Source organism: Balearica regulorum, chromosome 3 (genome assembly GCF_011004875.1).
Source record: "Balearica regulorum gibbericeps isolate bBalReg1 chromosome 3, bBalReg1.pri, whole genome shotgun sequence".
NCBI lineage: Eukaryota > Metazoa > Chordata > Aves > Gruiformes > Gruidae > Balearica > Balearica regulorum.
This window is the reverse complement of record NC_046186.1, coordinates 23,331,214-23,359,027: the sequence shown is the minus strand read 5'-3', so window position 1 is coordinate 23,359,027 and position 27,814 is coordinate 23,331,214. Positions and strand designations below refer to the sequence as shown.

Genomic DNA, 27,814 nt, shown 5'->3' with positions numbered 1-27,814 from the left:
ATTCTACTGCTTAGACACTGTTTGGGTCCATTGATACAGGGGTCAAACTTATTGTAAGAGACTAATGGACTGCACCATTTTCAGAAATTGCATTTGCCTGTGTTTAAATTGTAGAAACTACAACACTAAGAAAATATACATCTTTGTTATCCTAATCACATACCCTATTTTCCCTTTTATGAGTCCATTAATACATACATATTACTCATTAATGCATCCCACAAATTCTAGCCTTCTAGATAAAATGACAAACCAAGAAGTGTACTTCTGAAGTTAATTTTATCACATTTTTTATTAAACATTCTTCTCAGCTTATACTTTGAACATAAATACACAAGTTTTACGGCTCATGTTATAAAAGGCACTACTATGTGTTAGAAAACATATATAGAATATATCATAGTGGTTACACTTGCTCCCCTCTTTTCATAACATTTTCTGTTAATTTCTATTAATCTAGAAAAGCAGTATCAGAAAGCAAAATCCAACTTACCTAGCAGCAGAGTCTACAACAGCTATAAAGACTATTTGCCAGCTGTAAGAGAAACTTTGGTTCCTGCCCACTTTCATAGTAAGGCAATGCCAGTTAGCTGCATATCAGAAAGCAAACGTTGCATCCTGTGCTCAGTTAGCTACTAAAAGCCTAGTTCATGGCAACGTGTATTTCTGAAGACAGACATACAGCTTCTCTTTTGCTTTACAGCTTAGTAAGATAAATAGATACATAATTTCAAAATAGTATGATGTAAATGAGGGACGCAGTTCTCCTCTTACTGAAGTCACTGGCAAAACTCCGATGTACTTTCAGAAGAGCAGATTTGTACTCTGTTTCTACCGTCTTGTTTCAGCTGAAAGATAGGATTTCACTTCAAAACTCTCACGCGTTACTGCTAGCAGATCCTGCAATACGGCCATGCATGGATTTCCAGTTGACTCTGCTTACTGCTCCTAGTGATAAAAATCCACGAGAATGGACGTGATCCTCCAGTCCCGAGGGCACAGATGTGGAATCCCATGCCCAAGGAGCACGCAGAATAAAACCTGTGGTCTTTTTACTGCAGTGTAGCAAAGGGATACTAGGTTATATATGCTTTATACACAGAAGAATCTTTTAACTTGTTTTTCAATATACATACATTAAACTGTACAATGTAGTACTTCCACACAGTGGGCAAAGAGCAGCTCCCAGGGCCATAGCTATGGAAGAGGGTAGAAAATGCAACTGGCCTTGGTCCCTCAGGCCAGGCCAGGCAAGCCCAGGCAGTAGGCCAGGGAGAAGAGGAAAGTCTGGGAAAATGTCTGGCTTAGAGGCACTCTGGGTTTTTTTGTGGGTTTTTTTTTTACACCAGGACTCATGCCAACACTAAGCCCATGCCAATGCTGAGAACACCCAACTAAAGTTGCAAGATACACAGCGAAAGACACAGAATAAAAGCACAGAACAGCAATGAAGACCCCAAGCCTACAAGCCCATCTGTGACAAGTGTCCTTCGTGACTCACTGAAGTTCGTGCTATTGTGGCATTTCTGAAATGCCTATTTTGGTGCCACTTAGCAGGCAAAGACTGACTGCACTGGGATTCCTTCTGTCCCATGTACTTGGTGGCAGGTGGCAGGGAAGACCTGACGTTACTCGGTGCTCTGTAAAACTTGGTCAGTCAGCCCACACACTGATTTTGGGGTCACCCTGACAGAGGTTTGCTGCTTAGAGCAGACAGACTGAAATGTCTGTCCAGGGCAAACCCAAGCACAAATACAGGCTTTATCTTACATAGAACAAAATAATTCAGTCTCTACTGCTGTTTACCTTGAAATGTCATGTGCTGGGAAACACTGTAATTATGGTTGATGTTGATTTAAACTAGGCAGATTGAAACAAAACATGGTGGAATCAAGGAGTTTAGAAGTAGCTGAAATAATTTCAGGGCAAACCACCCCCTTACTGGGATAACAGCACCGAAGTAGCCAAAAGTTTTACTTGATTCTAGTCAATGCATACATCTGACAGATGTCGTGCTTTGGATATATTTAATTTGCATTTTACTGAACTGATGGACAGTATTAGAGTTCTCAACATACTCAACTGAAATTTAACCGTCCTAATTTCTCTGCATCTTTCAGTCTATTGACAAGGGACAAGGATGTTCCCAGTGACTCCATTCAACACGTTTTCTGTATTAAACATATTTTGACTGAAGGACGTGTCTCATCACCATTTTTCGCAATGTCTTTCTGAGCTGAAGGCTTTGTCTTATATTTCACATGTGCAGAGACTAGCGCAAAAAGCAATTTTAGTAGGAATCCCAAATTCCAAGTTTCCTTTGGAAATAGATCATTAAGAAATGACAATTAGGTCTCTATTTAGAATTCAGGCCTCTAACACCACCCCAGCAACCGCATGCCTGACTGGCTGAATGAAGCTGTGCACACTATTTTCACAGTATCTATTTACAAGACCATGCTTTGCCGAAAGTCTGGCTGAAAAGAGGTGACCACCACTCTGATGTGACCGTATCTCCACTGTTGCTGTTGCGCTGTGACGTTATTTGATAGGTGTTTGCCTGAGGACACAGCACAAATCAACTGATGTATGATCTATATCCACAGTGATTACCTGTACTTCCTATAGATATTCCAATATTAGTATATTTCTCCCCAATTAATGATTTAGTTAATAATTTCATTATTAATTTACTGGATGTGCATGCCACCTTAAAAATGGCACAGTCCATGCCAAGCTTTGATCCTGAGTTGCCAGGGGGAGAATGCGATAGCAGCACTGCAACACACAGCTGTCCTGCATCTGTATTTTCTATTTGCCCTAAGCCAGAGCATCCTTACAGCTTTCTCTGTATGAGGAAGGTGAGTCACAGACACATTGCACCTACCAAGAAAATTAACGTACTTTTTGTACTGCAATGTTTTTAGTAATACTGAGCATTAGAAATAATAATAAAATAAAAATCTATTTGCTATGTTGAATTAAACAAGTACCAATCAATTAATATAACTGCTTTTGTCCAGACCAAACTCTGGCTTGTGGAATGATGTCACAAACTATTATAGTAATTATCAAATTAATATTAGCTTGCATTAGACTATTGTTTAAAAATATTTGCTAATTTGTTAAAATCTACAGTCCATGCAATATGTCACTTTGGAGAAAAGAAACAACAGCTGATTTACATAAGCAAAAATCAGCATGAGACATGGCATGTGTTCCTTGCCTTCCCTAAGTGCTATAGAATATAATTGTGATATTTATAAATGTGAATATAAATAAGGTAAGATTCTAAACCCATTTAAAAGTGTCTAACAGGTCCTTTTTGTTCTAAGACTCTGTCTTGCAACCCTTACTCCTGTGACCAAAGCCTAGTGAAATTGCTCCCAGGTGTATAAAGTCTATCCATTTGGGTCCTAAACTGACATTTGCTGTAAAAGGATATCAGACTTTTTTTTCTTTTTTAATAGCAGAAAGTATCTAGGGATTTAGTTCAGTTAGATATTTAATAGTGGGATTTGCCAGACCATCACTGAAGACACTAGTTCATCTTGTCGCTGCTGCTTGGTCTTCTTGTTCACTCTTCTGTGTCCTTGGCCACCAGAAATGACTAATACTGAACTTGCTTTCATTTTCTTGGATCTCTGTCTTTTACTTTTTACTGAGATATTCTGGTCCTTCAAAAGCTCATAAATGTTACTGTCCTCTGGCCTATGCTCTAGGGAACTCGATCCGTGAGACAAAGTAAGGGATCCAGAAGATGACGACAAGTCACTTTTTTGTGCAATGGATCCTACTGAACCCCCCAGCCAAATTGCGGTGTCATGGGTGTTACTAAGGGAAGAGCCCGGTCTTTCATTGTGTAGAACATTCTTTTGGTCGTCGTCTTTAGGTTCTGAGCCAGGAGGCAGGCTGTTCCTCAATTTGTTTTTGTTCTTCTTGTTTATAGATGTAGCCGTTACAAGAAACTTGACTGGGCCATTGTGTGCATGATACGACACCATTCCTCTTCCTGGAGCCAAAAGAAAAAGACAATTAAAGAACATTATTTATTTTACCACAGTGTTCCACCATAATTAGTTCATGAAATTTGCTCAGAAAAGCGTAACTCTTAAAACCCTATTATATGCATCCAGTCTGTCTTTCGCCTTGTATGTACACAATTTACAGAAAAAATGTGCAAAAAAAAAAATCTATTGTTCCACAAGTGGTTTAGGGCTGTATTAATAAATCAGCTGAAACATGGTGTTATGAATTTTAGTTAGCTCACTTCTGTGCTGTGTTCTCACAACAGCATGAGTACAGAAACGCTGCTAACTTCTTTTTGTTGGCATCGACACAAATGTGACACTGTGAGTTTTCCCCAGTAATCCACAAACAAAATATGAAGTTTTCAATTAATTCTGTTGTACCCCTGTACCTCTGCACAACAGCATTAAGAACGTATGTTTCATTGTAACACACCCCTCCACGCTATACAGCGGGAACTAAAACATCCTCCTGAACGGTTGTCTAGTAACCACAGGCAGGTTCGTAAGGAAATGACTGAACAGTTATTATCTTTTTCCTTTTTAAAAATTATTTAAACAGTGGGATGTCGGAAGTACAAGGAAGGTTTACACTGTGCAAATCATTAGATTGTATGAAAAACAAATTGCATACAGCCAAATTCAGAACTATAACAATATCAGTATATGTGGCTTTTACTGCAAAAAAGAAAAAAAAAAAAGGAGGGTTCTACAAAATCATCTACAATATGTAAAAAAGCTAGGCTATCAAGGGTTATAATAAAACATATTCTGCGTTTACAGAAAGTGCAATGATATAAAGATGAATTATCACTATTCGAAGCACAACTGCAAAAAGTCACAATTTTTCATTTCAAATTCCAAATATGGTATCAAAGAGTATAAAAATAGATCTCTAAACGTAATGTTGCTAGATCTGTGAAATCTGACAAATCTTGACCCAAAGTAAGTGCAAGAAAATACAGATGACATAAACCACAATAATCAAAACAGAAAATGGAAGAATAAAATGAGGGTTTTTTTGATTCTGCAACTATGCATTTTCTTATATTGCATTTATTTTCACCTAACATAGGTTCCGTGTTTTTAAGAAGCATTTATCCTGTGTCATACTGGATTATTGCTGCGTATTTTGCTGAACTCAGAGGACTTCATTTTCATTTTGCAAAGTTACATAAGCTTTTTTTCCCCCCCTGAAGGAAGTTGTGAACAGCTTGCCTCATAAAATCTGCCAGCTTCCCTCCACAGCGCAGAAGCTCGAGCAGAATTCTGAACCCAAAACGTAGCACGGCAAAGCCCCCATTAAACACACTTTTAAAATCTTGCTTCTGCTAGTAGATTAAACATTTGCAAAGTGATACAGCAGCATTCATGTGTTTGTGTTTCAAATGGGGTAATATGAAAGTAACTCAACAAATACATCTCTCCAAAACGCAAAAACCTTGATCATCATTGTCAAAAAAAAGAAATACATACTCTCATATATTCCAAGTCTCCTGTTTTGGGGAGAAAGGGCACAAAACCAACTGACTGAATAACCAGTCAGACACAATACTAAATTTTCAGTACCTATGTCTCTAAACCTAATGCATCCCTGAATCTGGAAGAAAGATTATCTGCATTCTCTTCTCATCCCCATATATTTGACTGCACTCTGATAGGATTAACACCTATCCTATTCTTACACCACAAAGAAAAACAGCTGTCCCAGTTCAAATAACAGACAAAACTAGACGAGTATCTAGCTCAGGAAGAACAACAAATCTAACTTCATCACAAAGCTCTGGTACATATCTAAACAATACAAATAATTTGGCAGGTTCACTTAAACTACTGACAGAAGAGAAATGAAATGTTCAGTATAAAACAATTGTACTCGATCCATTTGGGAAATTTCACTCACCAGTTACTTTGGGAATCCCCTGCAAGCGTGGCACTGGTAATGCTACTATTATACCCAGGTTTGTTCCAACCAGCAATAAACCATGGCACACCAGGAGGCTGGTCACAGAGACACGCTGCTGCCCTGCAAAGTTTAGGAAAGCGCTCCGTTACTGCAGAGTGTGATCTTTGCCTAGGTCAAAGCAACTTCAGGCAAACGCAATCAGCCGTACCGCCTCATTCAGCAAAGCACTCATTGCAAAGGCAAACATTTTGCAGGATCATGGTATTAAACTTTACATACGTGGCAATTTAAATACTATTAAACTTCTGAAACTTTCTGTTCTAAATCTCTAAACCACAGTATCCAAAAGTAGACATAGATTATCTTTACACATATGCTTTTACAAATAGACTACGTTTCCATATTCCCAATAATAAAACTGAAAGGCATTTCACTTCACAATACTCAATAATACATTGCCATAACTATACGCAAGACTCAAACCTGTTCACGATTACTTTTTTCTTCTAGTTTTTATTCTGTGAAACAGTATCAGAAGTGTTGTGTCCCTGTTTGAGTTTGGGTCCTCCCATACAAGAATGGCATTGGCATACTGGAATAACGACCGAGATCATCAGGAGACTGGAGCACATGGTGTACAAAGAGAAGTTAAAAGAAGCGCTGTCTGCACCTATCTGAGGGGAGGCTGCACAGAAGACAGTCAGACTCTATTCAGATGTGCACAGTGATAGGCTAAGACACAACAGATCAAATTTGGAACATGGGAAATTTGGATTGTAAGTAGAAAAAAGTGTCTTCATCATAAGGGTGGTCAAACACTGCAATGGGTTGCTCAGAGAGGTTGTGGAATCTCCACTCTACTCAAAGATATTAAGAATTTGGCTGGTCAAGTCCTTGATCAACCAGATCCAATCAGGCCTGCTTCAAGAAGGGTGGACAAGATGACCTCCGGAGTAATTTCCAATCAAAATTATTCTATGATTCTATGATTTTCTACAACATATTATTTATGGGATTGCTATTTTACTAATGAAAACGAAGTCATTTTTGCTTGCAATGCTTACTACATGTGTCTGATTCAGTTTAGATGGATTTTTCAAAATGGCCTTGACAAGTTTCAGAATGAAAACTACTGCCTGCCCAACCTTCTGCTACAGCCTAAATTTATGTGGAGGAGTATTTAAACTCTGCTGGAACCCTCCAGGTTCAAAACCTACACGTTCTTGGATTTATGATTAACCTTACATGCAAGAGAGCAGTCATTCCTATCCTCATCATAGCTCTTAAGTTGTTAATCACTTCATCAGTAAGTAGGGAATTTGGATTCCATGCCTGATATAACTTGGATGAACCTGCAAGTTCCGCACTTTGGAAGAGGACCTTAATTATGGTGGATCACAAATAAATGCATTTTCCATCTCATCCCTTGAAGCTGAGCCAATTCACATCCAAGAATATATGAATCACAGGCCCAGGGGGAAGCAGGGAGGGAGCAGCTTGACTGTAGCCCAAAGCACTCAACTGGAAAGCAGGAGGCAGACCACAGTTCAAGTCTTTCCTCATAGAACTTTACAAACCCAAAGTATTAACGCAGCAATGGTGTGTTGTAAAAGGCCATGATGCATGGCCAGATGTGGAATGCCAGTTCTGTCTGCCCAAAACCACATTCTAAAATACCCTAAAGGCACGACGATTAGGTCACCCTCGGCAGGTATAACAAGCATGAGTAAGTTGAAGAGGCTCCACCTACTCATGCAGACCTTCAGAGACACCTGTGTTGTTTTCCGTAAATTGTAGGCATTTATGCTCATAGGACTGCATCATCCTTCTTCAGCTAGATAAGCATGGATGATGTATGCCTACTGATAAATTACAAGCCTTCTGAAGGGTGGAGTTTGCTTTTTGGTGTGGGTTTTTTGTTTTGTTTTGGGTTTTTTTTGAGATATTAATGGGATTAATTTCATTTCCTAAACAAAGCACACAAAGGCGCTCCTTCAGCTCAAAAGAAGTCCAAAGCGTGATGCCCAAACACCTCTGTGTATTGGAGTTTTCAAAAATCAGTATTTGAATTCTGTGATTTAGAGCTCAGGCTTGCTTAAGTCTGACATGTGAGTCCTCTCCCACAACTGGCACCACAGCAAGTGCAAGGTAACTGCAGGTTAGCTTAACCTCACTCCATTTCAACTAAAGCTTGTTTTACAAAGGCCAAGCATAAATACACAAGTACAATTTTAAAACTTTTAAAATTATCAAAAACTCCAATTGTACTTTTGCCTCTCAAACCCCTTGCAGAAGATGCTCACATTTTTAAATAATAGCTCTTTAATGCTTTTTTAAGAATTTAAAATGTAAAATAATACACATGATTTCATTCTCCAACCCTGAAGCAACTTCTAACCAGTAATTTTTACCAGTGAAAACTGGTAAAACACATTACTATTTCTATAGGTGAAAACAGCAAATCATCAGTCAGCAACTTAGACTCTTAAATACTGAGCACAACCTTAAGCATGAACCATCTATATATAGTGAGGTCAAAAGGAAAACCGCTTGCTTTGAAATCTTGGAAAAGCAGGAAACATCTGCATCTGAAAATATACTTTGAAATAGCACATAACTCAAAAAATGATATATAGATTAAAAAACTCAATTACGATATTAACTTAAAATATTAATTTATTATCTGCTAGCCAAGGTTTGAAATCATACTTTTCTTTGTTATTTTGTGACTTTTTATTTTGATATATTTTAAATTCAGAGGGGGGAAAAAAAGGTAAACCCAATTCTCCAGAATGTGTTATGCAGTAAAGCACAAAAATGAACATGTTAAGAAGGGCAAATGATGAAGAACTGAAGCCAACAATTAAGCTTATACATGAACAAATGGTTTTACTGCCCATGTTCTGCTCTATGTTCACCTTTCTCAGGTCTCAGTTACAACCACCACCAGACCCAGGTAAATCCTCATGTGTTCCCACAGAGATCTTCTGAAGTCAAACCTGGGTAGGTACAAGGGTGTACTGGTGCATGTCCTCTTACATGATCATGCTGCTCTTACTATATAAAAAATAAGCCCACTGTACAGATCTACTGGGCTGACCTAAAATTTTCACCAACCTTTTTACCATTTCCCAGCAGTAAAATCATAAAACAACTGCATTTTATGGTCTGGAACCTGGTGGGGTGGCAACAAAAGAAAGCTGCAAGCCTCAAAGTATGGTTTGTTTTCCGTAGAGGGGAAATGATACTTTTTTTTTCTTTGCTTTTCTCATCTGTTTCCAGGAAACACACATGCCATTAGAGGATATATAGATACAAACAGAATACAGCAACTTAAGCAGAAAACATCGCTCTGTTAAACAGGTAACCTGTCATCATCCACATGAGCAATGAAATTACTTCTATCAAGGTCATAGTAACCTCTTTAAAAGGACAAACTCTTTTAGAGCTGAAAGGAAAAACATGTTTAAGGATGTTCTTGAATAATGAAATATTGAATGTGACTACGAAAAAACAAGTGGACTGTCTCCTCATGTACAGTAATTTTTTGTGTGTGCGAGCTTTGATAAACGCTGGTGAAAAGCTGCCTTTGTTGAGATTTCAATGACAGATCACAAACACGAAGCATAAACTTGCTCTACAAATGAAGTACATTGCTCTAGTGAAGTGCGTACATTTGTCTTCAAATGTTAATAGATTTTTTTTTTCCCCCTGCTGCTCAGTATGCCCTCTGTACAGCTAACAGAGCTCTGCTTGGGCTGCTTAGATCAATCCAGCTGTACTACGGTTTACTAGATAGCGAAATAGTTACCTGGACCTATAGCAATGATGATGCTCTTCCTCTCAACCATTCTCTTCCTTTCTCATATGGCATTTGTGCTTTTTTGGCATTTTGTTATAGACCACAAGCTTGTTATACACTATTAGGAAGTATTTTTGATGATATATGAAGCAAAGGTACTGCAGACGACTCTGGACTAAATGTCTATGCCATGGTTGCCTACATGAATCTAGTTTAATTTGCAGTCCTGCATTCCTAGGCACAAACTTCCCATAATTCCAGAAAGCAAGAACCCTCCCAGCTCCACTCTTCCTAAGTAGACTGCCACAGATTTAAAAAGTTACGTCCAGCAGGTAACAGACTCTGCCAGACACAGTCTGCTTTTTTACATTACTAAACTTTGGCAAATTGTAAGGACAATCCCCTCCTGTGCCACTTCCCTTACACTTCATTCCTCTGTGATTCTGTCCTTCTCACTACGCTGCAGGGGTGTCTTCCTCAAAGCAAAGGAGGCACATCCTTTACACCAGGAGAGCTGGCAGTGATGTTTAAAGCCATCTTATCCTAAGAACTTACCTAATTGGGAAGATCTAATGCTACAAGAATTTCTTACTAAGGTTTTGAGAACCTCCTACTCCTCTATCTTAATTAGTTACTACAGCTATTCTTTAAATACAGCACTGTAACTCACGGTAACCATTCCTGACAGTTAATTTTTCTTTTACTTCTACTGTAACAACAAAATAATTTCATTAACTTCATGGAGTGACTTTCCTCACATTTACATTGCTTGAAATGAAGACACAGATGACATCTCCAGGTAGCCTGTTGGGTCAATATCACATATTGTTGTTCTTACTAAAATCTTTGCAAAAGAAGTCCAGCTTCTTGGAAGTTATATTGAGATATTGCCTTTTTAATCTCTCTTCCTAAGACTTATAGCCACACTTTTACGCCAATTTCTTCCCTCTCATTTCAATACAAGTTGAATTTTTACTTATCTGTTATTTTTGCCTATTAAGAAATGCCTGTTGGATGTCAGAAAACTAAGAGCTGTTTCCTTTAAAACCAAAAATCCTAAAAATCCTCAGTAAAGGCAAATACAGCTTTTCACTCCTTTTCTGTTTCACTTTGTTTTTTTTCTTTTTTAATCTCAGAATATACTACACAGAGCTTGATTTATTCTTTGGCTGCTTTTAGTTCCAAAAGGTCCTTACTGCTGCTTTATTATGTAAACCTCCTACTCCTCTGTCTTTTAGCCTCTGCTGTTGCAGCATTATTGGGATCAAATAATCAGGCCCAAGAGCTGCTGCTAAATAATTTAAATTCATTTAATTTTTAGAATGGGTTCTCCCTTGGAACATTTGCTGTAATAATGTTCTACTCCTGAAATAAATTTCCGTTTCCATTCACTGGTGTAGTTTTTGAGAGGACACTGAGGAAAAAAAAGGAACTAAAATGAGAAAGAATGACACCGAGGAGATATAATTGGCTACAACTTTTTTTTTTTTTTAAAGTTACATCAGCAGTTTTATCACCATGGCAATGAACACTAAATCTAAGTTTTTAAAGATTTTTATATGCAGAAAATATGTATAAGGGAGGTCCTACTTCCCTTTTTTCCCCTGCTATAAACACCAGAACATATTAAAAGTTAATCTTCTTTTTACAACTGATCTTGATTTCTTTGCATAATTGTAATGAATTCAATCGAATGACCTATTTAAAAGGCAGGCAATTTGCTGCTGTTCAGTGTTGGAGCTACAGTCAAACACCACATGTAAAAAACACCCTCTCTAGAACATGATATAAATGGACACAAGTTAAAATAGAGCTCTACAATAAAGCTAACGTCATCTGAAAGAACACACCAGAAGACGACAGAGATGGACGAAGTGAAACATGTTTCATGCAAGATTTATATCTAACTCTTGTAAGAATATAATCTCCGTGCGGGAAGAACTGGCTTCTGCTAGAAACGAAGCAATAAAGCTGGCGCACACATTGCCTATAAAACCTGCAGAAGCTCAGTCTACTGCAGTCGATAAGCAGGGAGAGACAGAAGGAGCGGTTGTCCCCTCGTGGGCACCCCGTGCTCAGCCATGCCAGTATCATTTTTCTGTCCGTCTCTTCTAGCGCTGCTCCCACCTGACGTGCTTGCTGCTGCTGAGGTCCTAGCCACTCACTCGCAAAACCGATACAAGCCAGTGCAACTACCTGTGACACGGATGATTTGGGGATGACTGAACAGCTTCTGTCTTAAAACATTTAAAGATTTGTTAAACCCTGCCCTAACAACCCCAGGTTCCATCTTTACTTACAAGATTAACCTTTTAATTCAAGTAATTAAAGCTCCAATCTGTAAAACACTGAACACACTCCGAAATGGCAGCATGTTAATAGTTCAGCTGAGTTCACTGGGACTACTGATGTAAATAAAGCAAGTGTTTTTTTAGTCCGGATCATAGACAAATTGACTCCATCATGTACTTTGATACTAAGTTCCAGAAGTAAATGCCAAACTCTGCAAAGCAAACGCATTTTCATGGCAGACTGCATTGTCCTACTGCTTCACAGTTTAAAAAAAAAAAAGACTAACAAGAAGAATTCACCTATTAATCTATATAATTATGTTTATAACTTCTAAGGAGGAGAGCTGCTACTCAATCAGCTCACTGCACACATTTTTATTCTGGGCAGACAACAGACTCTGATTTACTAAAGCAAATAGTCACGAGACAGTTATCAAACTCAAAGTCCGAGATGGACCTTCTGATTCTGACCTAATCTACAACACTCTGGAGAACAACGGTGATAAAGACAAATAAAAAATGTTATACAGTGTGATTCAGCTACCTGGCAACATGTTGTGAACAGGCGTGGCAATGTTAATATCCTGGAGGTGCTTCAGTGTCTCAGTGTGGAACAGGCGAAGCGTAGATCCAGATGTGAAGGCAATCCAGATTCCCACTCCAGCAACAGCCATGTGAGAGATTACCATCCCTTCCTCTTGATGGGCTTCAAAATGGCTCTGGAAGAAAAACAAGGACTCTGTGGGGAGATGCGACTCAACATCATTCGACCTTTCTTATCAGATCTTCAGCGTAGGCACTGTATCTTTGTCCTCCGTGTCAAGGACAAAGCTAGTTTCCTCTACTTTCTCAGGGTATGTTTGACTGCTGCATATGATGTGTTAGTTTTCCTGTTACTTGTTTTTGAAAATACATCGTCATTAGGATGGAAGGATTCTCAGCTCTTGAACCAAAGCTCTAGCTACTAACAGAGTAACTTCACAGTAACTTAGCTATTGCATTTATTAAAATAAAAATGCATGGTAGGGGCTAGCAAGCCTTTAACAGCTGAAGCTTAAAAGGTTTTGTATTTCTTTATTGATACTCCTTTGGGAAAACTACCACAGATGAGGTTCCTGGGGGTCAGTAGATTTTTTTCCTAATATTTTACTTTCATCTATAGCAGAACTCGTCCTTAAACAATAAAAAAAAATATTTTTCTTCTGTTAAGTGTCTTTTCAGAACAAGGATAATAGAATCAAGGCAAAAGTCATCTTTAGAATGTAGACTGTTTACGAATATAAATACACCATTATCTGCTCAACTGCGTATATAACAATGTAAGGCGTAATACTGTGGTTTACTTTTCGACTCATAGACACTTCTGAATTTCACAATGATTAGTTATTTTGTTTTCCTGTCCTTTCAAAATATTGGTGCTTCTCATTAGAAAGGCTAAAATCCTCCTTCTGAAGATACGAAGTAATGCAAGACTTTCAGGATAGACGTTTTTCCTTGATCTACTGCCTTCAGAGCTACAACTTCTGCATGGCTCCACGAAGGCCAAAACCTCTCTACATGCCCCTGCTAAAGTGCAAGATAAAGCTGTAGTGAAGTTCTTTAATCATTAACAAGAAGTAGGGATATTTTTTTTCCCAGTTTTGTCTTGTAAGTAAACTCTCTGAAGTTAAACACAGCCTTTTCATGTTGTGCCAGCTATTATCAAATACAGAGAGCTACTCTGCTAAAGATAAAACTTCCTTGGCTAAATAAATTACAAACTGTTCCTTGGATGAAAAAAAAAAAAAAAAAAAAAAAAAAAATCTATCTGAGGGATAAGGAAGTAAATATCTGCCCTAATAGTCACACTACATATAATATACTCTTAATGCAAAATGCAAAAGTACCCCCCTTCCTCCTTGTAAGAAGATACTTAAATTTTCCCTGCATTACAATTCAGAATTACATTTTGGTCATTTTGCATCAAAATCTAAATTACACGTTTCTCAGGCTAAGCTCTTAGCCTAAGACAGTTATGGTTTGAATATATTAGGGTGATAGATATCTTGTTCAAATTCTCCATCTAAATTCAACAGACAGGCTAAGATCAGAGATAAAGAAGTTGAAGCTTTCACAAAGTGTAATTTTGGTATTATACTAAGTAGGCACTTAATTTTCTTTTCATACTTTATTACTCTATAAATTAGTACTTTCCACTGATAAATTGGCTGTTTAAAAATAAGGGGAAATATTTCTTTTTTTTCCTTTTCATTTGATAACACTATTTTTCAAATGCTCAGTTTTTAGTAAATTAACAGAGAAGTTTCTCTTCAGCTATTAGGCAGTGGTTCAGGTTTTGAGAGTGTTACTGTATCACCTTTTGACTCTGAGAATAACACCACTGCAGAATGCAAGGTAAGCACCTCTGGCAGGCACATTTATAGTCAGTGTCTTCCTCAGGTAACCTCCACTAATTCTTTACCAAATGATATACACAATTTGAAAATTATACAGCTTATTCAACAGAAGAACTCATCCATGAGCAGCATCTTTCAAAGCCAGAAACAGCTCTTAGGACTAAATTCCCTGATACTCTCATCATGCATGTTTCATTGCAAAAAAGGATTTTAAAATAATCACTTCTGTTTACAGACTCATACGGCCTGACACTGATGACCAAGTGACTTTTGAAAACTTCTCAGGGACACAGATCTAAGGTTGCTGAAGTGAACCTGACCGGCAACTTGCCCTGCTTGGAATTAGAAGAAAAATGAAGCTGATCGTAAAAAATGAATTTCTCTGCAGTGGTCTGACCACAGCTGACAATTCTGTTGGTGCCATTGTAAACAACTTGCACATGCATTTTTGTCACATTCCATTTTTACCAGCCAACTCATTGCACTCCCACTTAGTCTGTCCTGCCACTGGTACAGCTGTCTGCTGAAACACGTAGACGTATTTAAAGAAAAACTATAATATTATCAGTGCCATGAGAAACATATAAAAAGAACTATTCTTCTCATTCAAAGGGTCTTCTAACACAGAGTAGGAACGTACCCAAACTTGTGCATTCTTTTACGAATGCCTAAGGTTTTTTTGTACAGTGGGTAGCTTTGACATCTGCTGCAATTACATGTCTATCTGAAAACCAATAGCTGGCCTTTTTCTTCAGAATTTTTTTCTTCTCATAGCAAGAAATAGAGATACAAAGGGACAAAAATGTCTTATTCCCTCTGTTATTAAAAAAATACATAAAATCGAACTTCATTTTACTTTCCTCTTTTAGTTTTCATACCTACATTCCTTTCTATTCAGAGCCCAGCTTTTTTCCCCTCAGGCTCTCTCATTCAAGCTCTATAGCAACACCAGAGCTGCAGAAGACGTTCTGGATGCCGCAGCCTGACATAGCTCACTATTGTTTCAGCAGTGCCGGGCATAGCCGGCGTCTTTCTTTTGAGGGGCTGCCCACTCGCACCAAACAGCTGCGCCAAGAACTGAACCACGATTTCTCAAGCTTCATGAGAGATGTATAATGGGTATCATTGTCCACAAGGTAAAATAAATGACTTTTACTACTTTTAAAGAAGTTCCAGTACTCGGGCAACATACACTCATGTATAGGGATTCTCATTTGTTTCATTTATTCAGCTGAACATTTCGGCTTATCCTACTTGAGTTGTTAAAATGAGACTAACTTGTGTATAGTTAGCCAAGTTTTAAAAACAGGACAAAACAAACCAGTATGGAATGCCATTCAGTTGGTGTCTTTATTCTGTTAAATACTCGACATTTTTTGTTGTTATTAAACAATCACAGACTGCCTTTGCAGAGCCTAAGGGTCTACATGCGCAGAGACCACTGTAGGATCAAGGTCTATACTCAACAGCAATATAACTGTCAGATCTAGGGTTAAGACTAAGAATAAATTTGTTCTTCACGGAAGGAGTATGTAATTAATATATAACAGCAATTGATGCGTTTCTCACATGTCCCATGCCAAGGAGCTCGAGGTGTTGTGCCAGTTCGGGGCGCTGTGCCAATAAAAGACATTTCCTAAAACATTCTATTACAGTAACATATCATTAAAACAAGTGAATTGAGAGTCTTATCCATATCAGAAGGGAAAAAAAGCAGGAAAAGTGAGTAACATCCAAACCCAATACATAGGATGCCAAACCTGCTCATTTAATAATAGTTATTTTAAAAAAAAGCTTAAATAACAATCTTAGAAAAGCAAGGAGGCATATAACGAGATTGTTTTCAAGGATAATGTACTTTGCACTTAGCAAATGCCAGGGAGTGGCATTGAGGGAGTGCCTCTCAAGGATGAAGTTTACAAAATGGTCTTGAATATGCTCATGGGCTTGTACAAATATGGCCTTTAAAACTAGTCAGGTGTCTTTATAGATAACATATATGACAGCATATAATATGTATGCATGATAGTAGAAAGCAATGAACAAGCAAGCAGCTGTAATTTGAAGTATATGGAGATATAAAGGAGATCGGCACAGAGGGAAGAATAACATTTGAGCCCTGTGCAATATCTGGATTCCTGTTAATACAGCAAAGATGAATACTATGCAAAAAATTTTGAGTCAAATCATTACTACTAACTCTCAACAAGAGAGGGCACAGAGGAAGAACAAACATTTCCTTGCTCCTGTTTCCCTTCATACAGCAAAGCTTCTGCCCTGCACAGTAAGGAAGAGGTAGTTTAGATGTATTCAGCTGCTGATATTGTTAAAACATTCCCTAAAGACATAGTCTAAATTGCCTGGTATAATATAATATTGAAGCAATATTGCCAATAAACATGGTATGGACATCACAGCAGATCACTTCTGGAAATATAGACCCAGGAAGTTATCAAAACAAGTCAGGTAACTGAGCAGGTAGCGACAGCGTTAGTGAGCTGTTTAGTCTGGTGAGAAGATAAAACAAAATCAGTACTTGTGTATGTCTTAGGACCTGTAAAGAGGCAACAGAAAATCAATATTTGTTCATAATTCTATGAGGAAGAGGACATGCTATGGTATGGGTATTTATGTGGAATAAAAAAAGATGACCCTCAGCCAGTCATACAAAAAATCATCACGTTCTTCAATAAAATTATCTGTGTTGAGAAAGTATTATTCAACCCATATGCACCATTTCCACCGTTTCTTATATGGTGTTTGCTGCAGCGTTCATTGCCTGTACATTAATTATAGCTACATAGTGGATCTATAATAATATGAGCTCTGAATACAATAAAGGTGTTAGTTTACAAAGCACTCTGGAAAAAGAGAGCCTCCTGTGATGCTTTTGTAGGAAAACTTGTAGTAACAGCTGAAAAATGAAACTAGCATGTCTGAAAGATGTTGATAGAATATTTGTTATTTTAGCTCTTCTGTTTTCAATACTGCAATCCATTATGCTACACTGTGTTTTGATAAAGCTTGTCTAACTCTGGTTTTATTCTCCTGTTCCAAAACAGCACAGCACAGCCTAAACTGCAGCCATACCACCTGATCTAGGAAGGGCTTTGTGACAGAATTAGGCCAGAATTATTTACAGACACCTGGCTGTATGTAACCAAATCTCACACAGGAATGATCTGGCTGCGATCTCTTACTATTGCTATGTATTTCTTGACCATGGCGCCCTCTGATTCTCATCAAAGTCTGTAGGACAGTGGCCTCTGCCCCGCAGGGAAGCTAACAAAAGTCCATTTCAAGCACCTATCCAAATCACTCTTCCAAAATCTTTCCTTCATCATACCATTCAAACTATCAATAAAACAAGCCTTAAAGAAAAACAAAGTAGGAAAATACATGATCCCAGCATCTACTTGGACGAAATAAATCACCCAGAAAGCACAGATAAAGACAGAGCAAAGTAGGATGTTAGCTGCTTCCCTGCAAACCCATGACAATGACTCACAGAATCAATTGTACCAAATAGACAATTGTTGGGAGAAAACATGATCATCAATGAAACAAAAAAGCAGCAACAAAGCACACAAAGAAGGAGGCTGTGAGCTCATCACCACTCCTGTTTGAAAGAACTTCATGGCTGTAAACATCATGCAACTCAGCTAACTGTATTGTAGGTTGAAGGAAAGGCTTAATTCCTAACGTTTCTCAACTCCAACCTTTAGACCACTAAGACATTTTCTCGGTGGAGGCTGCAATTTTGACAGAAATGAGGGCTTAAAGCTTTCTGGAAAACGCAGTCACAAATATGAGCTTGAATCCGTAACACTCTTCTCTCCTTCAAGAAAAGCAGACTTTTGTATGATTATTCACTGGAAAATATCCTTACGTAAAGCAAAGTTTTGTAGGCCACTGAGAAGCAAAGCTCTGAAGAAATATATTATGAGATCATCACAAGGTACAAGTAACGTCTAATTATGTAGAGGCAGTCTCTGAATTAAACCTTCTTCTGGAATTAACAGGCAATTCCTATAGGCACCCACTTCTTCGCTGCCTTTCCTCAGATCTCATTTCTAAGCAAACCTCTTGCCCCAAATACTCTACAAGTTCCACGCGCCTTATGGAAACCTGGGAGAAAAAGGAAGCAAACCTAGGTCTAAAGAGACATCAGCAGAGAACATCAGGGCAGAATTTCAAACTGCGGGCAGTGGGATTTAAGAGAACTGAACCCATATTTCATGAAAGGTTTCCTGAATCGTGAAGCTTCTGAAACAGATTTTAATGTTTACAATTTCACCGCTTACGCCTTGTAGCACAGTATGCAAGCAATGCTTTTAAAAGCGTTTACCTCTATGGAATGTGTCACAGTGCTGATTATAAAAATTTGTCCACCACATGCAGCCCAAATGGTCTCCTCCATCACAAGCAGACTTCTAACAGGCAGAACCCCCAGTTTAACTATCTTCTGAGGTTCCGTGTTCCATGTTCCATCTTCAATAAAAAAGAAGAAAGGTTATACACAACAAAATGGTAATCTTTGTTTTAAAACAGTTTTGAAAACTATCTCTCAACCCTACTTCTAGAATCTCTGCAAGTTGCCACTTTAAACTACTGTTTGCCACTGTGATTTATCTATGTTTAATTTTAGCTTCCAAAATAAATTTGTAAGGGTAATACAACATCAAGGGGAAAAAACAAATCCAAACACTCATATATTTGTTAAATGAACAAATTTTATCTGGATTAATTGATAAACAAGGAATCCCACGCTGCTGTTTGATACAACTGCTTTCCTTTCCAGAGGAAATATAGTCAGAAAGCCATGGCCTACATAATTTTCTCCAGTTTGGAAGGAGCTCACAACTGACCTATTTCAAGATGAATCAACTTCCAACTAGGACAGAATTATCTTTCATGTGAAAAGTAGTGAGCAAGATTTTTACTGTAGGTTCAAATGAGCTCAGATGACTCCCTAAGAGCACATTGATGAAACGGACTTCCTGCTACTAGATGCTTCATTTCAGACGGAATTTTTTTAAAAAGAAATTAAAACTTAATTTTGTGCCATATCTTGACTTTTCCTATTTTTTTCCCCAACTATAATCCACAGTGTTTTCTGTGGACTGCATTTAGCAGATCCAAATTACATTATGCATGTGTATGTGGCACAATGAATTATTCAGAGACCTTCTGATAAAAACTGCATGCTGCCACTTACCGCTCTGGTCACTCTCACTTGCCATCTCTTTGAAACAAGGATTAGCTGATTATTTCTCTCCAAATTTAAGAGCTAGCAACATGGGCTTCCTGAAATAGTTGTAGCTGTGTCTTTTATACATGCAATTTGTCATACTAAATATGTCAATAATAATTTTAATATTTCTATATTAGTTTATTTCTATCATAAGCGCTCATTCAACATAAAGCCTCGAAGACTGCATTTCTATCCATGATGCTTTAGTAATAATACCAAAATCTGTTAAAGTATCTGTTTTTACACTGAGATAAAATACGACAAAAAGTCCTCGCTTCTTCACTTTAAAACCTTCTTCCCACATAAGCTGCAGAAAAGTTGTCTGCTTTACTGACACTGGTTTCAACTCAGTAACCACTTAGATTTTGATTGATGAGACCAAGGTAAACACATCTTTAGGCAAGCAGTTAAGTACAACTTTTTTTCTTTCAGCCCCAATAACAAGTATGTTTTTTTATTATTCGCGTAGGTAAAAGGGTATGAAATTTCCCGCTTCACAATAACAGCAGCAACAACAAACAGTGAGAAGCCTCAGCTCTGAAGTATTTCTCATTGCTTCTGCCATCTGCATGCTACAACCTTTGCTGAGTCATTCTCAGGATGCGGTGCTCTCTTCCAAAAGCATCTTTGTAAAAATGACATTCAGTTTCAGGCCGTCAAAATAATTTTCATTATTTCAGTTTGCAAGTGAGAAGAGTGTTTCCAGTTATTAGCCTGCAAACTCTCCCAGTGATGTCCAAGTCACTCTGTTCTTCATGACTCATATGTACCATTAGTAATAAAGAAACTTCTGGAAAAGTTTCCATTTGCTAGCAACCACATTATTCTCAAATTAAATTCTTAAGTGGAGGCTGCCCAAACTCTACGAATGGTGTAACCACTGTAGGCAGTTCAGTGCACTGTAGGCAGTTCAGAGAGTGGAGCTGCACGCGTGCGCGTAACCTGACTTTCGCCAAGTTATGCTGACTGCAGAAGTTGTAACAGCATCCAGTACATAGCACCTTCATGTTTCCTTTTTAGGGATAAAAGCAGCATAATTTTAGTATATTCTTACTGTCTCTTCTGAAGGATAAAGACCCTGAATTTGGGCAAAGAGCACATATGCTGAGCAAGAAGCCATCTTTTCTTCTGTAGTTGTATTTTCCACACTGTACAACACAGTAATGTACAGACAAAACCATTCACTGAACTCAACAGTTCTTTCTCTTAAATACATTCAATCTATACATTAATCTATATATAAAGCATAGCTAAAACTGAAGTGACAGGTGAATAGGGATTTTCAGAATCGCAACTGTGGAACCAGATTTCAATTTTGCTTAAATTTCAAGCATCTAAGGTTTTTCCTTTTTAAATCTGGATCTTTATTCTGTCAACTTCCATGCAACAGCTTCCTCAGACAACCAAGCATTAAGCCGTGTTATTAATTCTGATCAAGTCTTATTTAAAATTATTATCTAGCATTTGTAATAGTTTTGAGTGAAAAGGAAAATTAGTACTGGTGTCAGGTGGATGTTGACTGCAAAATAAAAATTCCAAAACAACTTTCTGCAAGGTAAGACGATGAGTTCAATATTACCAATGTTATGAATGCTATCAGTATTATTAATATTTGATTCAACAAATGTGCATATCAAAACTCAGTTCTCACAAAACCATTTTCTGTTGGTGCTTTTAGCACAGCACTTAACAATCCAGTTAGCTTGAAGAGTTCAGTGGGATTGGATTTATGAAAGAGGTGAGATAGACCTGATGTCTTTGATGTTACCAAGACTTCAGGCAAAGAAACTGCAATCCCACTTGATATATTGGCCCAGGAAAAATCCAAAGCTATCCCTTTACCCAGATACCCTAGCCATGCGATAAGGCTATCCTGCAGTACTTCTTTATTTCTTCCTGCAAACATTGCTGTCTTCCAGACCAGACAGCATCTGAGACAGATGAGGGGAAAAAAAGGGCAGGGGGAGACTCACTCATCTGGTAATTAGGGCAGTATTTAAATGATGGGTCAGCTGTGTTCCAGTCCCTGCCTCAGTGAATGCTTAATTAATTATAAAAGTGGAATGGCACCAGAAGAAATTAAGCACTGTGCATCTCTCTCCTCTTATTTTGTGGCAGCCAGGGAAATCTCTTGAGAGCTGGAAGCATGGGTACAAATCCTCTCAAGCAAGGCAAGAGATTAAGCCTGGTAATCCAACATACTTCTGTGAATGCTTTAGCCACAGGCTGCTGGCTAAAAGCAAGATCACGACTTCATTTTGCTGACCAAGAATTTTATCGCCTATCACCAAAATTACTTAGCAAGTCTGTGTCTAGTTCACAAGTTGTTTCAAAACTATCAAAATCACACTTTTAAGAAAACATAATTCTCGCTCTCTCTCCAGATCTCAGCAAACCCTATTCAATGCCTTCCTGCACAGACTTCATGTTTGACGCTGGCTATTTCACGTTATCTGTCTGATCCAAAGTTCATTGCTTCTGAAATCGAAGTGAAAAGAAGTATTATCTCTATTCTACTTGTGTAAAGACCTGCAGATTCAAGACATACATACGTAAGCAGGTCCAACAACTGGCACTATCTGTGTATTTAAAATTAGGTGCACCACTTGCAAAAGATATGAAACAGCTTTCTTTGATGTTATAAATCCTTGGTTAGTTATTGATTTAATAAACTAACTGATTTTTTCCTAAGAAAAGAGAAAAGCAGCAAGAAATAGTAGCTGAGATAAAACTTTTGCCAACAAAGTCTCAAGGCATACAACAGGACAAAGCCAGTGCAAGGAGCCCAGCAAACTATTTTCTGAAAAGCAGGAATTGAGCAAAAGAAAAATAAGCAATGAAGATGTATATATGTCCTGGTTTCAGCTAAGACAGAGTTAATTTTCTTTCTAGTAGCTGGTATAGTGCTGTGTTTTGGATTTAGTATGAGAATAATGTTGCTAACACACTGATGTTATTAACAACACATAAAGATGATTGCATTTGCAAGTGTTAGTTGACTCGGATCTTAAACTGACCACATCAAAGCAGGTATAGACTCTTACTATAGACACACCAAATGCCTAGTTCACAAGATATAACAGTTTCTGGTAGTCTCTGTAACATTATTGTAATAGAATATAGACATCTATACGAATTGCAAGTAAAGCTATTTGCAGGAATGAGATGCGTCTACAAAAACAAATCTAGGGGCTTCTGGAAATAAGATGTCGTAACTTCTGATATTTGCATATTAGATGAATATTTAAAACACGAGAACACAGTTTTTAGGCACTATTGTGTCTATGCACTAATAGATCTGTGTTATGCTGCTATCTGTAATACCCTCTGTAAGTTCTATTTCGCCAATAGTTATGTGCCATAGTCCTTTCTGTGGTTTGTTTCCATAAAACCCAACAATGGAAAGTAATATTATTTTATAATAATTTATAAAAAAATTTTCTTATTTAATTTATAAAGAATTTATTAATATTTAGTATTTTTATAACTTGTTGGTGCTCTCAAGCCTCCATACGAGATAGCCTAATAAAATATAGCTTAGCTCCTCAGTCTTTTTAGTTTGTAGTAATTTTCCCTTCCTTTACGCTTTCAGTCAAGCTGAACTGAACATGGTTTTTTTGTTGGTAGCTTCCTCTCTTGCTTAGCAGCACTATTGACGATTTCAACAGAGCTGCCAACACAGCCCTGGGAAGAGTGGTTGTTGGTTAATTTGTGCAGTGGAGCACAAACATTTTTTCTATCACATGGTACATAAAACAGCGCTGTTGAGGAGTAAGGTGATAGCTACAAGACTAAAAAGTTTAGCACGTTTCCGATCACTTGGAAATAAGCTGAGAGACTCAGGCCTGCTCTTCTCAACAAGGTGTAACTAGGAATGTCCTGTGCTACACATGCATATAGTCATTTTATGCAACAAATTCTTCATGCTGACAGAGCTCTACCTAAAATTACAGAGAAGGGTGGTGCTGAAAGTCCCAGCATGAGCTAGGCAAATAGAACTGACAGCAATGTCAACATATTTCTGGTTACAAAGTATTAGGTGACACTGCTAACAGTGATAACGTAGTCAAGACAACAGTATTTATTTCTTTTTCAATATCACTGCTTTAGTCCTCTCCCTAACAGTTTAATACCATTCCTTACTTTTCATAGCAATACCTCTCACCACATTTACTTTAAGTGTCCATCTTCCAAGGATGAAGACTCCACAACCTCTCTGGGCAACCTGCGCTGGTGGTCTGTCACCCACACAGTAAAAAAGTGTTTCCTGATGTTCAGAGGGAACCTCCTGTGGTTCAGCAGTTTGTGCCCACAGCCTCTGGGCCTGTCACCGGGCACCGCTGAAAAGAGCCTGGTTCTACTCTCTTTGCACCCTCCCCTCAGGTATTTATCGATGTTGATGATGTCAGCTCTGAGCCTTCTCTTCTCCAAACTGAACAGTCCCAGCTCTCTCAGCCTTTCCTCACAGGAGAGATGCTCCAGTCCCTTCATCATCTGAATGGCCCCATGCTGGACACTCCCCAGTATGTCCATGTCTCTCTTGTACTGAGGAGCCCAGAAACCAGATCCAACCCTCCCAGTGTGGCCTCACCAGTGCTGAGGAGAGGGGAAGGATCACCAAACATGCCAAGCGTTGTGAATTTAATTCTAGAGGTGAGTGTCCGAGGGCTGCTGTGGGTGCTGTACACACAAGTGAAAGGCTACACATACCAATCATGTGCCAAAACGACAGGCATTGCTATGAAAGCAGCATGTCTTTTTTGGGCATTGATTTGCTCATCTTAACCAAACTCTTTCTGAAACTACTAATATATTAATTCTTCTACTCTTTGCCACAATCATTCTGAGTTTTTCTTTTTCCTGTTTCTCTCCATGCTTTTTATAGGACTTTATGGAAAGGAAATGTATATCAATGTCTAGAAGAAAGGAAGTAGCTGGAACTGGCTAGAGTGTATCAGGAACAATACACCTATGTTATATAAAGATTGTGATTTCCCTTTCCTAAGATACTTTTGTGAATGAAAGTCAAACACATGCTGACCTTTTTTGCTATTACATCACTCAGAAAACACATCTGCTGGGCTGTCTGGAATCATCACAAAGGGGTTTTGTTATGTTTTTCAAACAAAGACAATACAATGTACTTTTTCCTTAACCTCATCTACAAGTGTTTTGCCTGGAAATACTCCTAATAATTCGGCCTGAGACAAATGCTACATACACAATATTTCAAACTGATAACTGTGCAAAAGTTAATAGCACTGTAAACAAGTTCCCAACACACAAGGTGTCAGAAACCTTTACAATCTGCATCGCTACCATTCCTACATATAAGAGCATTTAATGCATTAGCTGTTGCATGGTTCCCCAAACTAGTCTTCTCACCCACGTAAAATTAAGGATTATTAAGGACAATTATTAGGGCTCCTATTTTTAGAATTAACAAATTAGCTGACCTACATGCTAGTCTTTCTGTGACATTTTCACAGATCACCACATTAGCTCACATTTAAGAACCCAGTAGATTTTACGATATCAAGTGCCCCATTGACTTTGCTTTTAATTTATGTTCAAATGCATTCAAGCTCAAGTACTTTTTAACTCATAAGTGAAAAGACACAGATATAGAAATGTCTCAGTAAAACACGACTACCCTCCATAAGGGAAGTCTCACTGCGCACCTTCAACTCTACCACTAACGTGGCACGTGTTCCTTGGTTTACTATACATACTTCTTAGTTTCCATTTTAAATTACTTCAAGACAAGACTTTCTGCAGCCAGAAAGTGCTCTGGATGCTGTTGATCTGACAAAGTTCTCTTGTGAAGAAAATCAGGAGGAAGTACTTGCTGTTTCTAAACAAGCTAGATACTTACATGCATTGAGCCATCTGAAAATAACAGGAGAAATCAGAGCTATTTGGGAACTGAACACCGAATGACAGGAGTCGTGGGTCTTTGACTACATACATAAAGGCATTGAGCTTGCTGTTGGAGCGAGTGCAGAGGAGGGCCACAAAGATGCTCAGAGAGCTGGAGCACCTCTTCTATGAAGACAGGCTGAGAGTTGGGGTTGTTCAGCCTGGAGAAGAGAAGGCTCCACCGAGACCTTACTGCGGCCTTCCAGTACCTGAAGGGGCCTACAGGAAAGCTGGAGAGGGACTGTTTACAAGGGCAGGTAGTGATAGGACAAGGGGTAATGGGCTTAAACTGAAGGAGGGTAGTTTTAGATTAGATACAATGAAAAAATTCTTTACTGTGAGGGTGGTGAGGCACTGGAACAGGCTGCACAGAGAAGTTGTGGAGGCCCCCTCCCTGGAAGTGTTCAAGGCCAGGTTGGATGGGGCTTTGGGCAACGTGGTCTAGTGGAGGGTGTCCCTGCCCATGGCAGGGGGGTTGGAACTAGATGATCTCTCAGGTCCCTTCCAACCCAAACCATTCTATGATTCTATGATTCAGTGACTGAACTGATCCACTACACTTTCTATCCATAGCGGAAGAAACAAGGATCCCAGCTCTAATAGAGACTGTGAGGTAGGTTTTCATCCTAGAAGAAAGATTACCCCTTTCAATTCATGGAGTTCCACAAAAGGCTGCACAACCATTTAACCTGTGCATTCCATAGCATTTGTCCATCTCAGGCTTCAAATCAAGATGCCTTGTAATGTAGTGACCGTATTTCATGCTCACTTTTAAATCTTTCCTTAATCTCCTTTATGCCAATAGACTAAAACCCAAGTTGAAAGGCATGGCTGCAAAGTAACCTCCTCTGTAGAACAGACTGCGACCCTGATGAATTACACAACGCTCTTTGGAGGCTGCATTCCCCCTCCCTGCCGTTTCACCGCTGGGATTCCTTTGTTTGGTAAAATAGGTCATTGCTCATAAAAACACCACTCCAGGGCTGACTGCCTCACATGACCACAGCAGCCAACTATAAGCAATATGAAAGCTAACATGGGAGCAGCTGATTCACAGAACTTTCATGGGGCATTGAAAACTGAAATAACACACACAGACCAAACTGTAAGGAAAGGGACTACAAGATGAGTCAGAAAAATGTAAATGTATATTTCCCATCTCAGAGCTTCAGTGATCCTAAAATAGACTGTGACAGGCTCTATGAATATCTAGCTGCACAAAACTGGTGTCTTCAGACAGAGTAAGATAACCAAGTGACACCATGATCCTGGTCAATACAACATAACCTCTGGCTCTTCACATAATTCAGTCTGGTTAACAGCTCTTCCCTGTCCTTAACATCCTCTGAAGCTATGCAACCCATGCATCCTTTCTAACCTATACTGCCAAGGATGCCACTTGTGTTTTTGAAGTGGTCTTTTCTGGAAGAACTTGAGTGATGGCAATTGCAGTCTTAAACAGCTTAAATATACCAATCCCTTTCAGAGAAGACAACAGATTCACTTTACTACCACACCCAGGTACATATAGAAACTGAACCATCAAAAATGATATTATGAGACTAGGATCAAGGCCTCACTCCTGTGCCTCCAAAACAAAGAAAAATCTGCTATTCAGTGGTAAAAAGAATAACAAAAATTTAAAGGGAACTGAAATCTAATGTCTGGCTTCAGATCAGAAACAACAACAGGAAACCCACTGGGTTGAAGATGACAACTGGTGAAAGGAAATCTCTTTCCCCAACACTTTTTTCAGATTCTTTGTTGCTTGAAAAAAAAAATATTGCATCCTGTACCATTTCCAAACTAAGCCTTTAGGTGACCTAACACTCAACATGTAATTTGTTTCAAGATTCAAGATACTGAACTTGGCTTCTCAGTTAGAGGCTGGCAGGATTTAGTAGCCAAGGTGTAATGCACACAAATGCAACCGCACTGTTTACAGGGCCCATCTCATGCAAGAAGTACGACAACCATCATTATACAGCTCACACTAACAAGGTACGCCCGATGTCTGCTGGTTCTGCACTTTGCAAGGTTAGGTGCCTCTGTGCTAACGTCTCACTTAAAACCTCAGGTTTCAGTCTGAGTAAAGCCTCACTAATTTGGAACTGAATTAACCATATATGTATGCAATACTGCAGGAAAGTTAGTGACACATCCTGGAAGTACGCAGAGAAGCACCCAAACCAGCTGTGGAGAAGATAGTTCTGGTTCA

General features: G+C 38.5%; 1 protein-coding gene across 16 annotated transcripts in view; it reads right to left on the bottom strand.

The window, feature by feature from the left end:
* Window positions 1-283: 283 nt before the first annotated feature.
* Window positions 284-27,814, bottom strand: part of ARHGEF10 (Rho guanine nucleotide exchange factor 10) — a 119,472-nt gene continuing 91,941 nt past the window's right edge. For all 16 annotated transcript variants that reach the window (XM_075747287.1, XM_075747285.1, XM_075747292.1 and 13 more), the window contains 4 exons: window positions 18,772-18,914; window positions 12,572-12,746; window positions 5,932-6,054; window positions 284-4,012 (listed from right to left, as the gene is read on the bottom strand). In XM_075747287.1, the coding sequence (XP_075603402.1) occupies window positions 3,498-4,012; window positions 5,932-6,054; window positions 12,572-12,746; window positions 18,772-18,914 (956 nt within the window). In that variant the 3' untranslated portion in view covers window positions 284-3,497. The remainder of the gene's footprint in view (window positions 4,013-5,931; window positions 6,055-12,571; window positions 12,747-18,771; window positions 18,915-27,814) is intronic.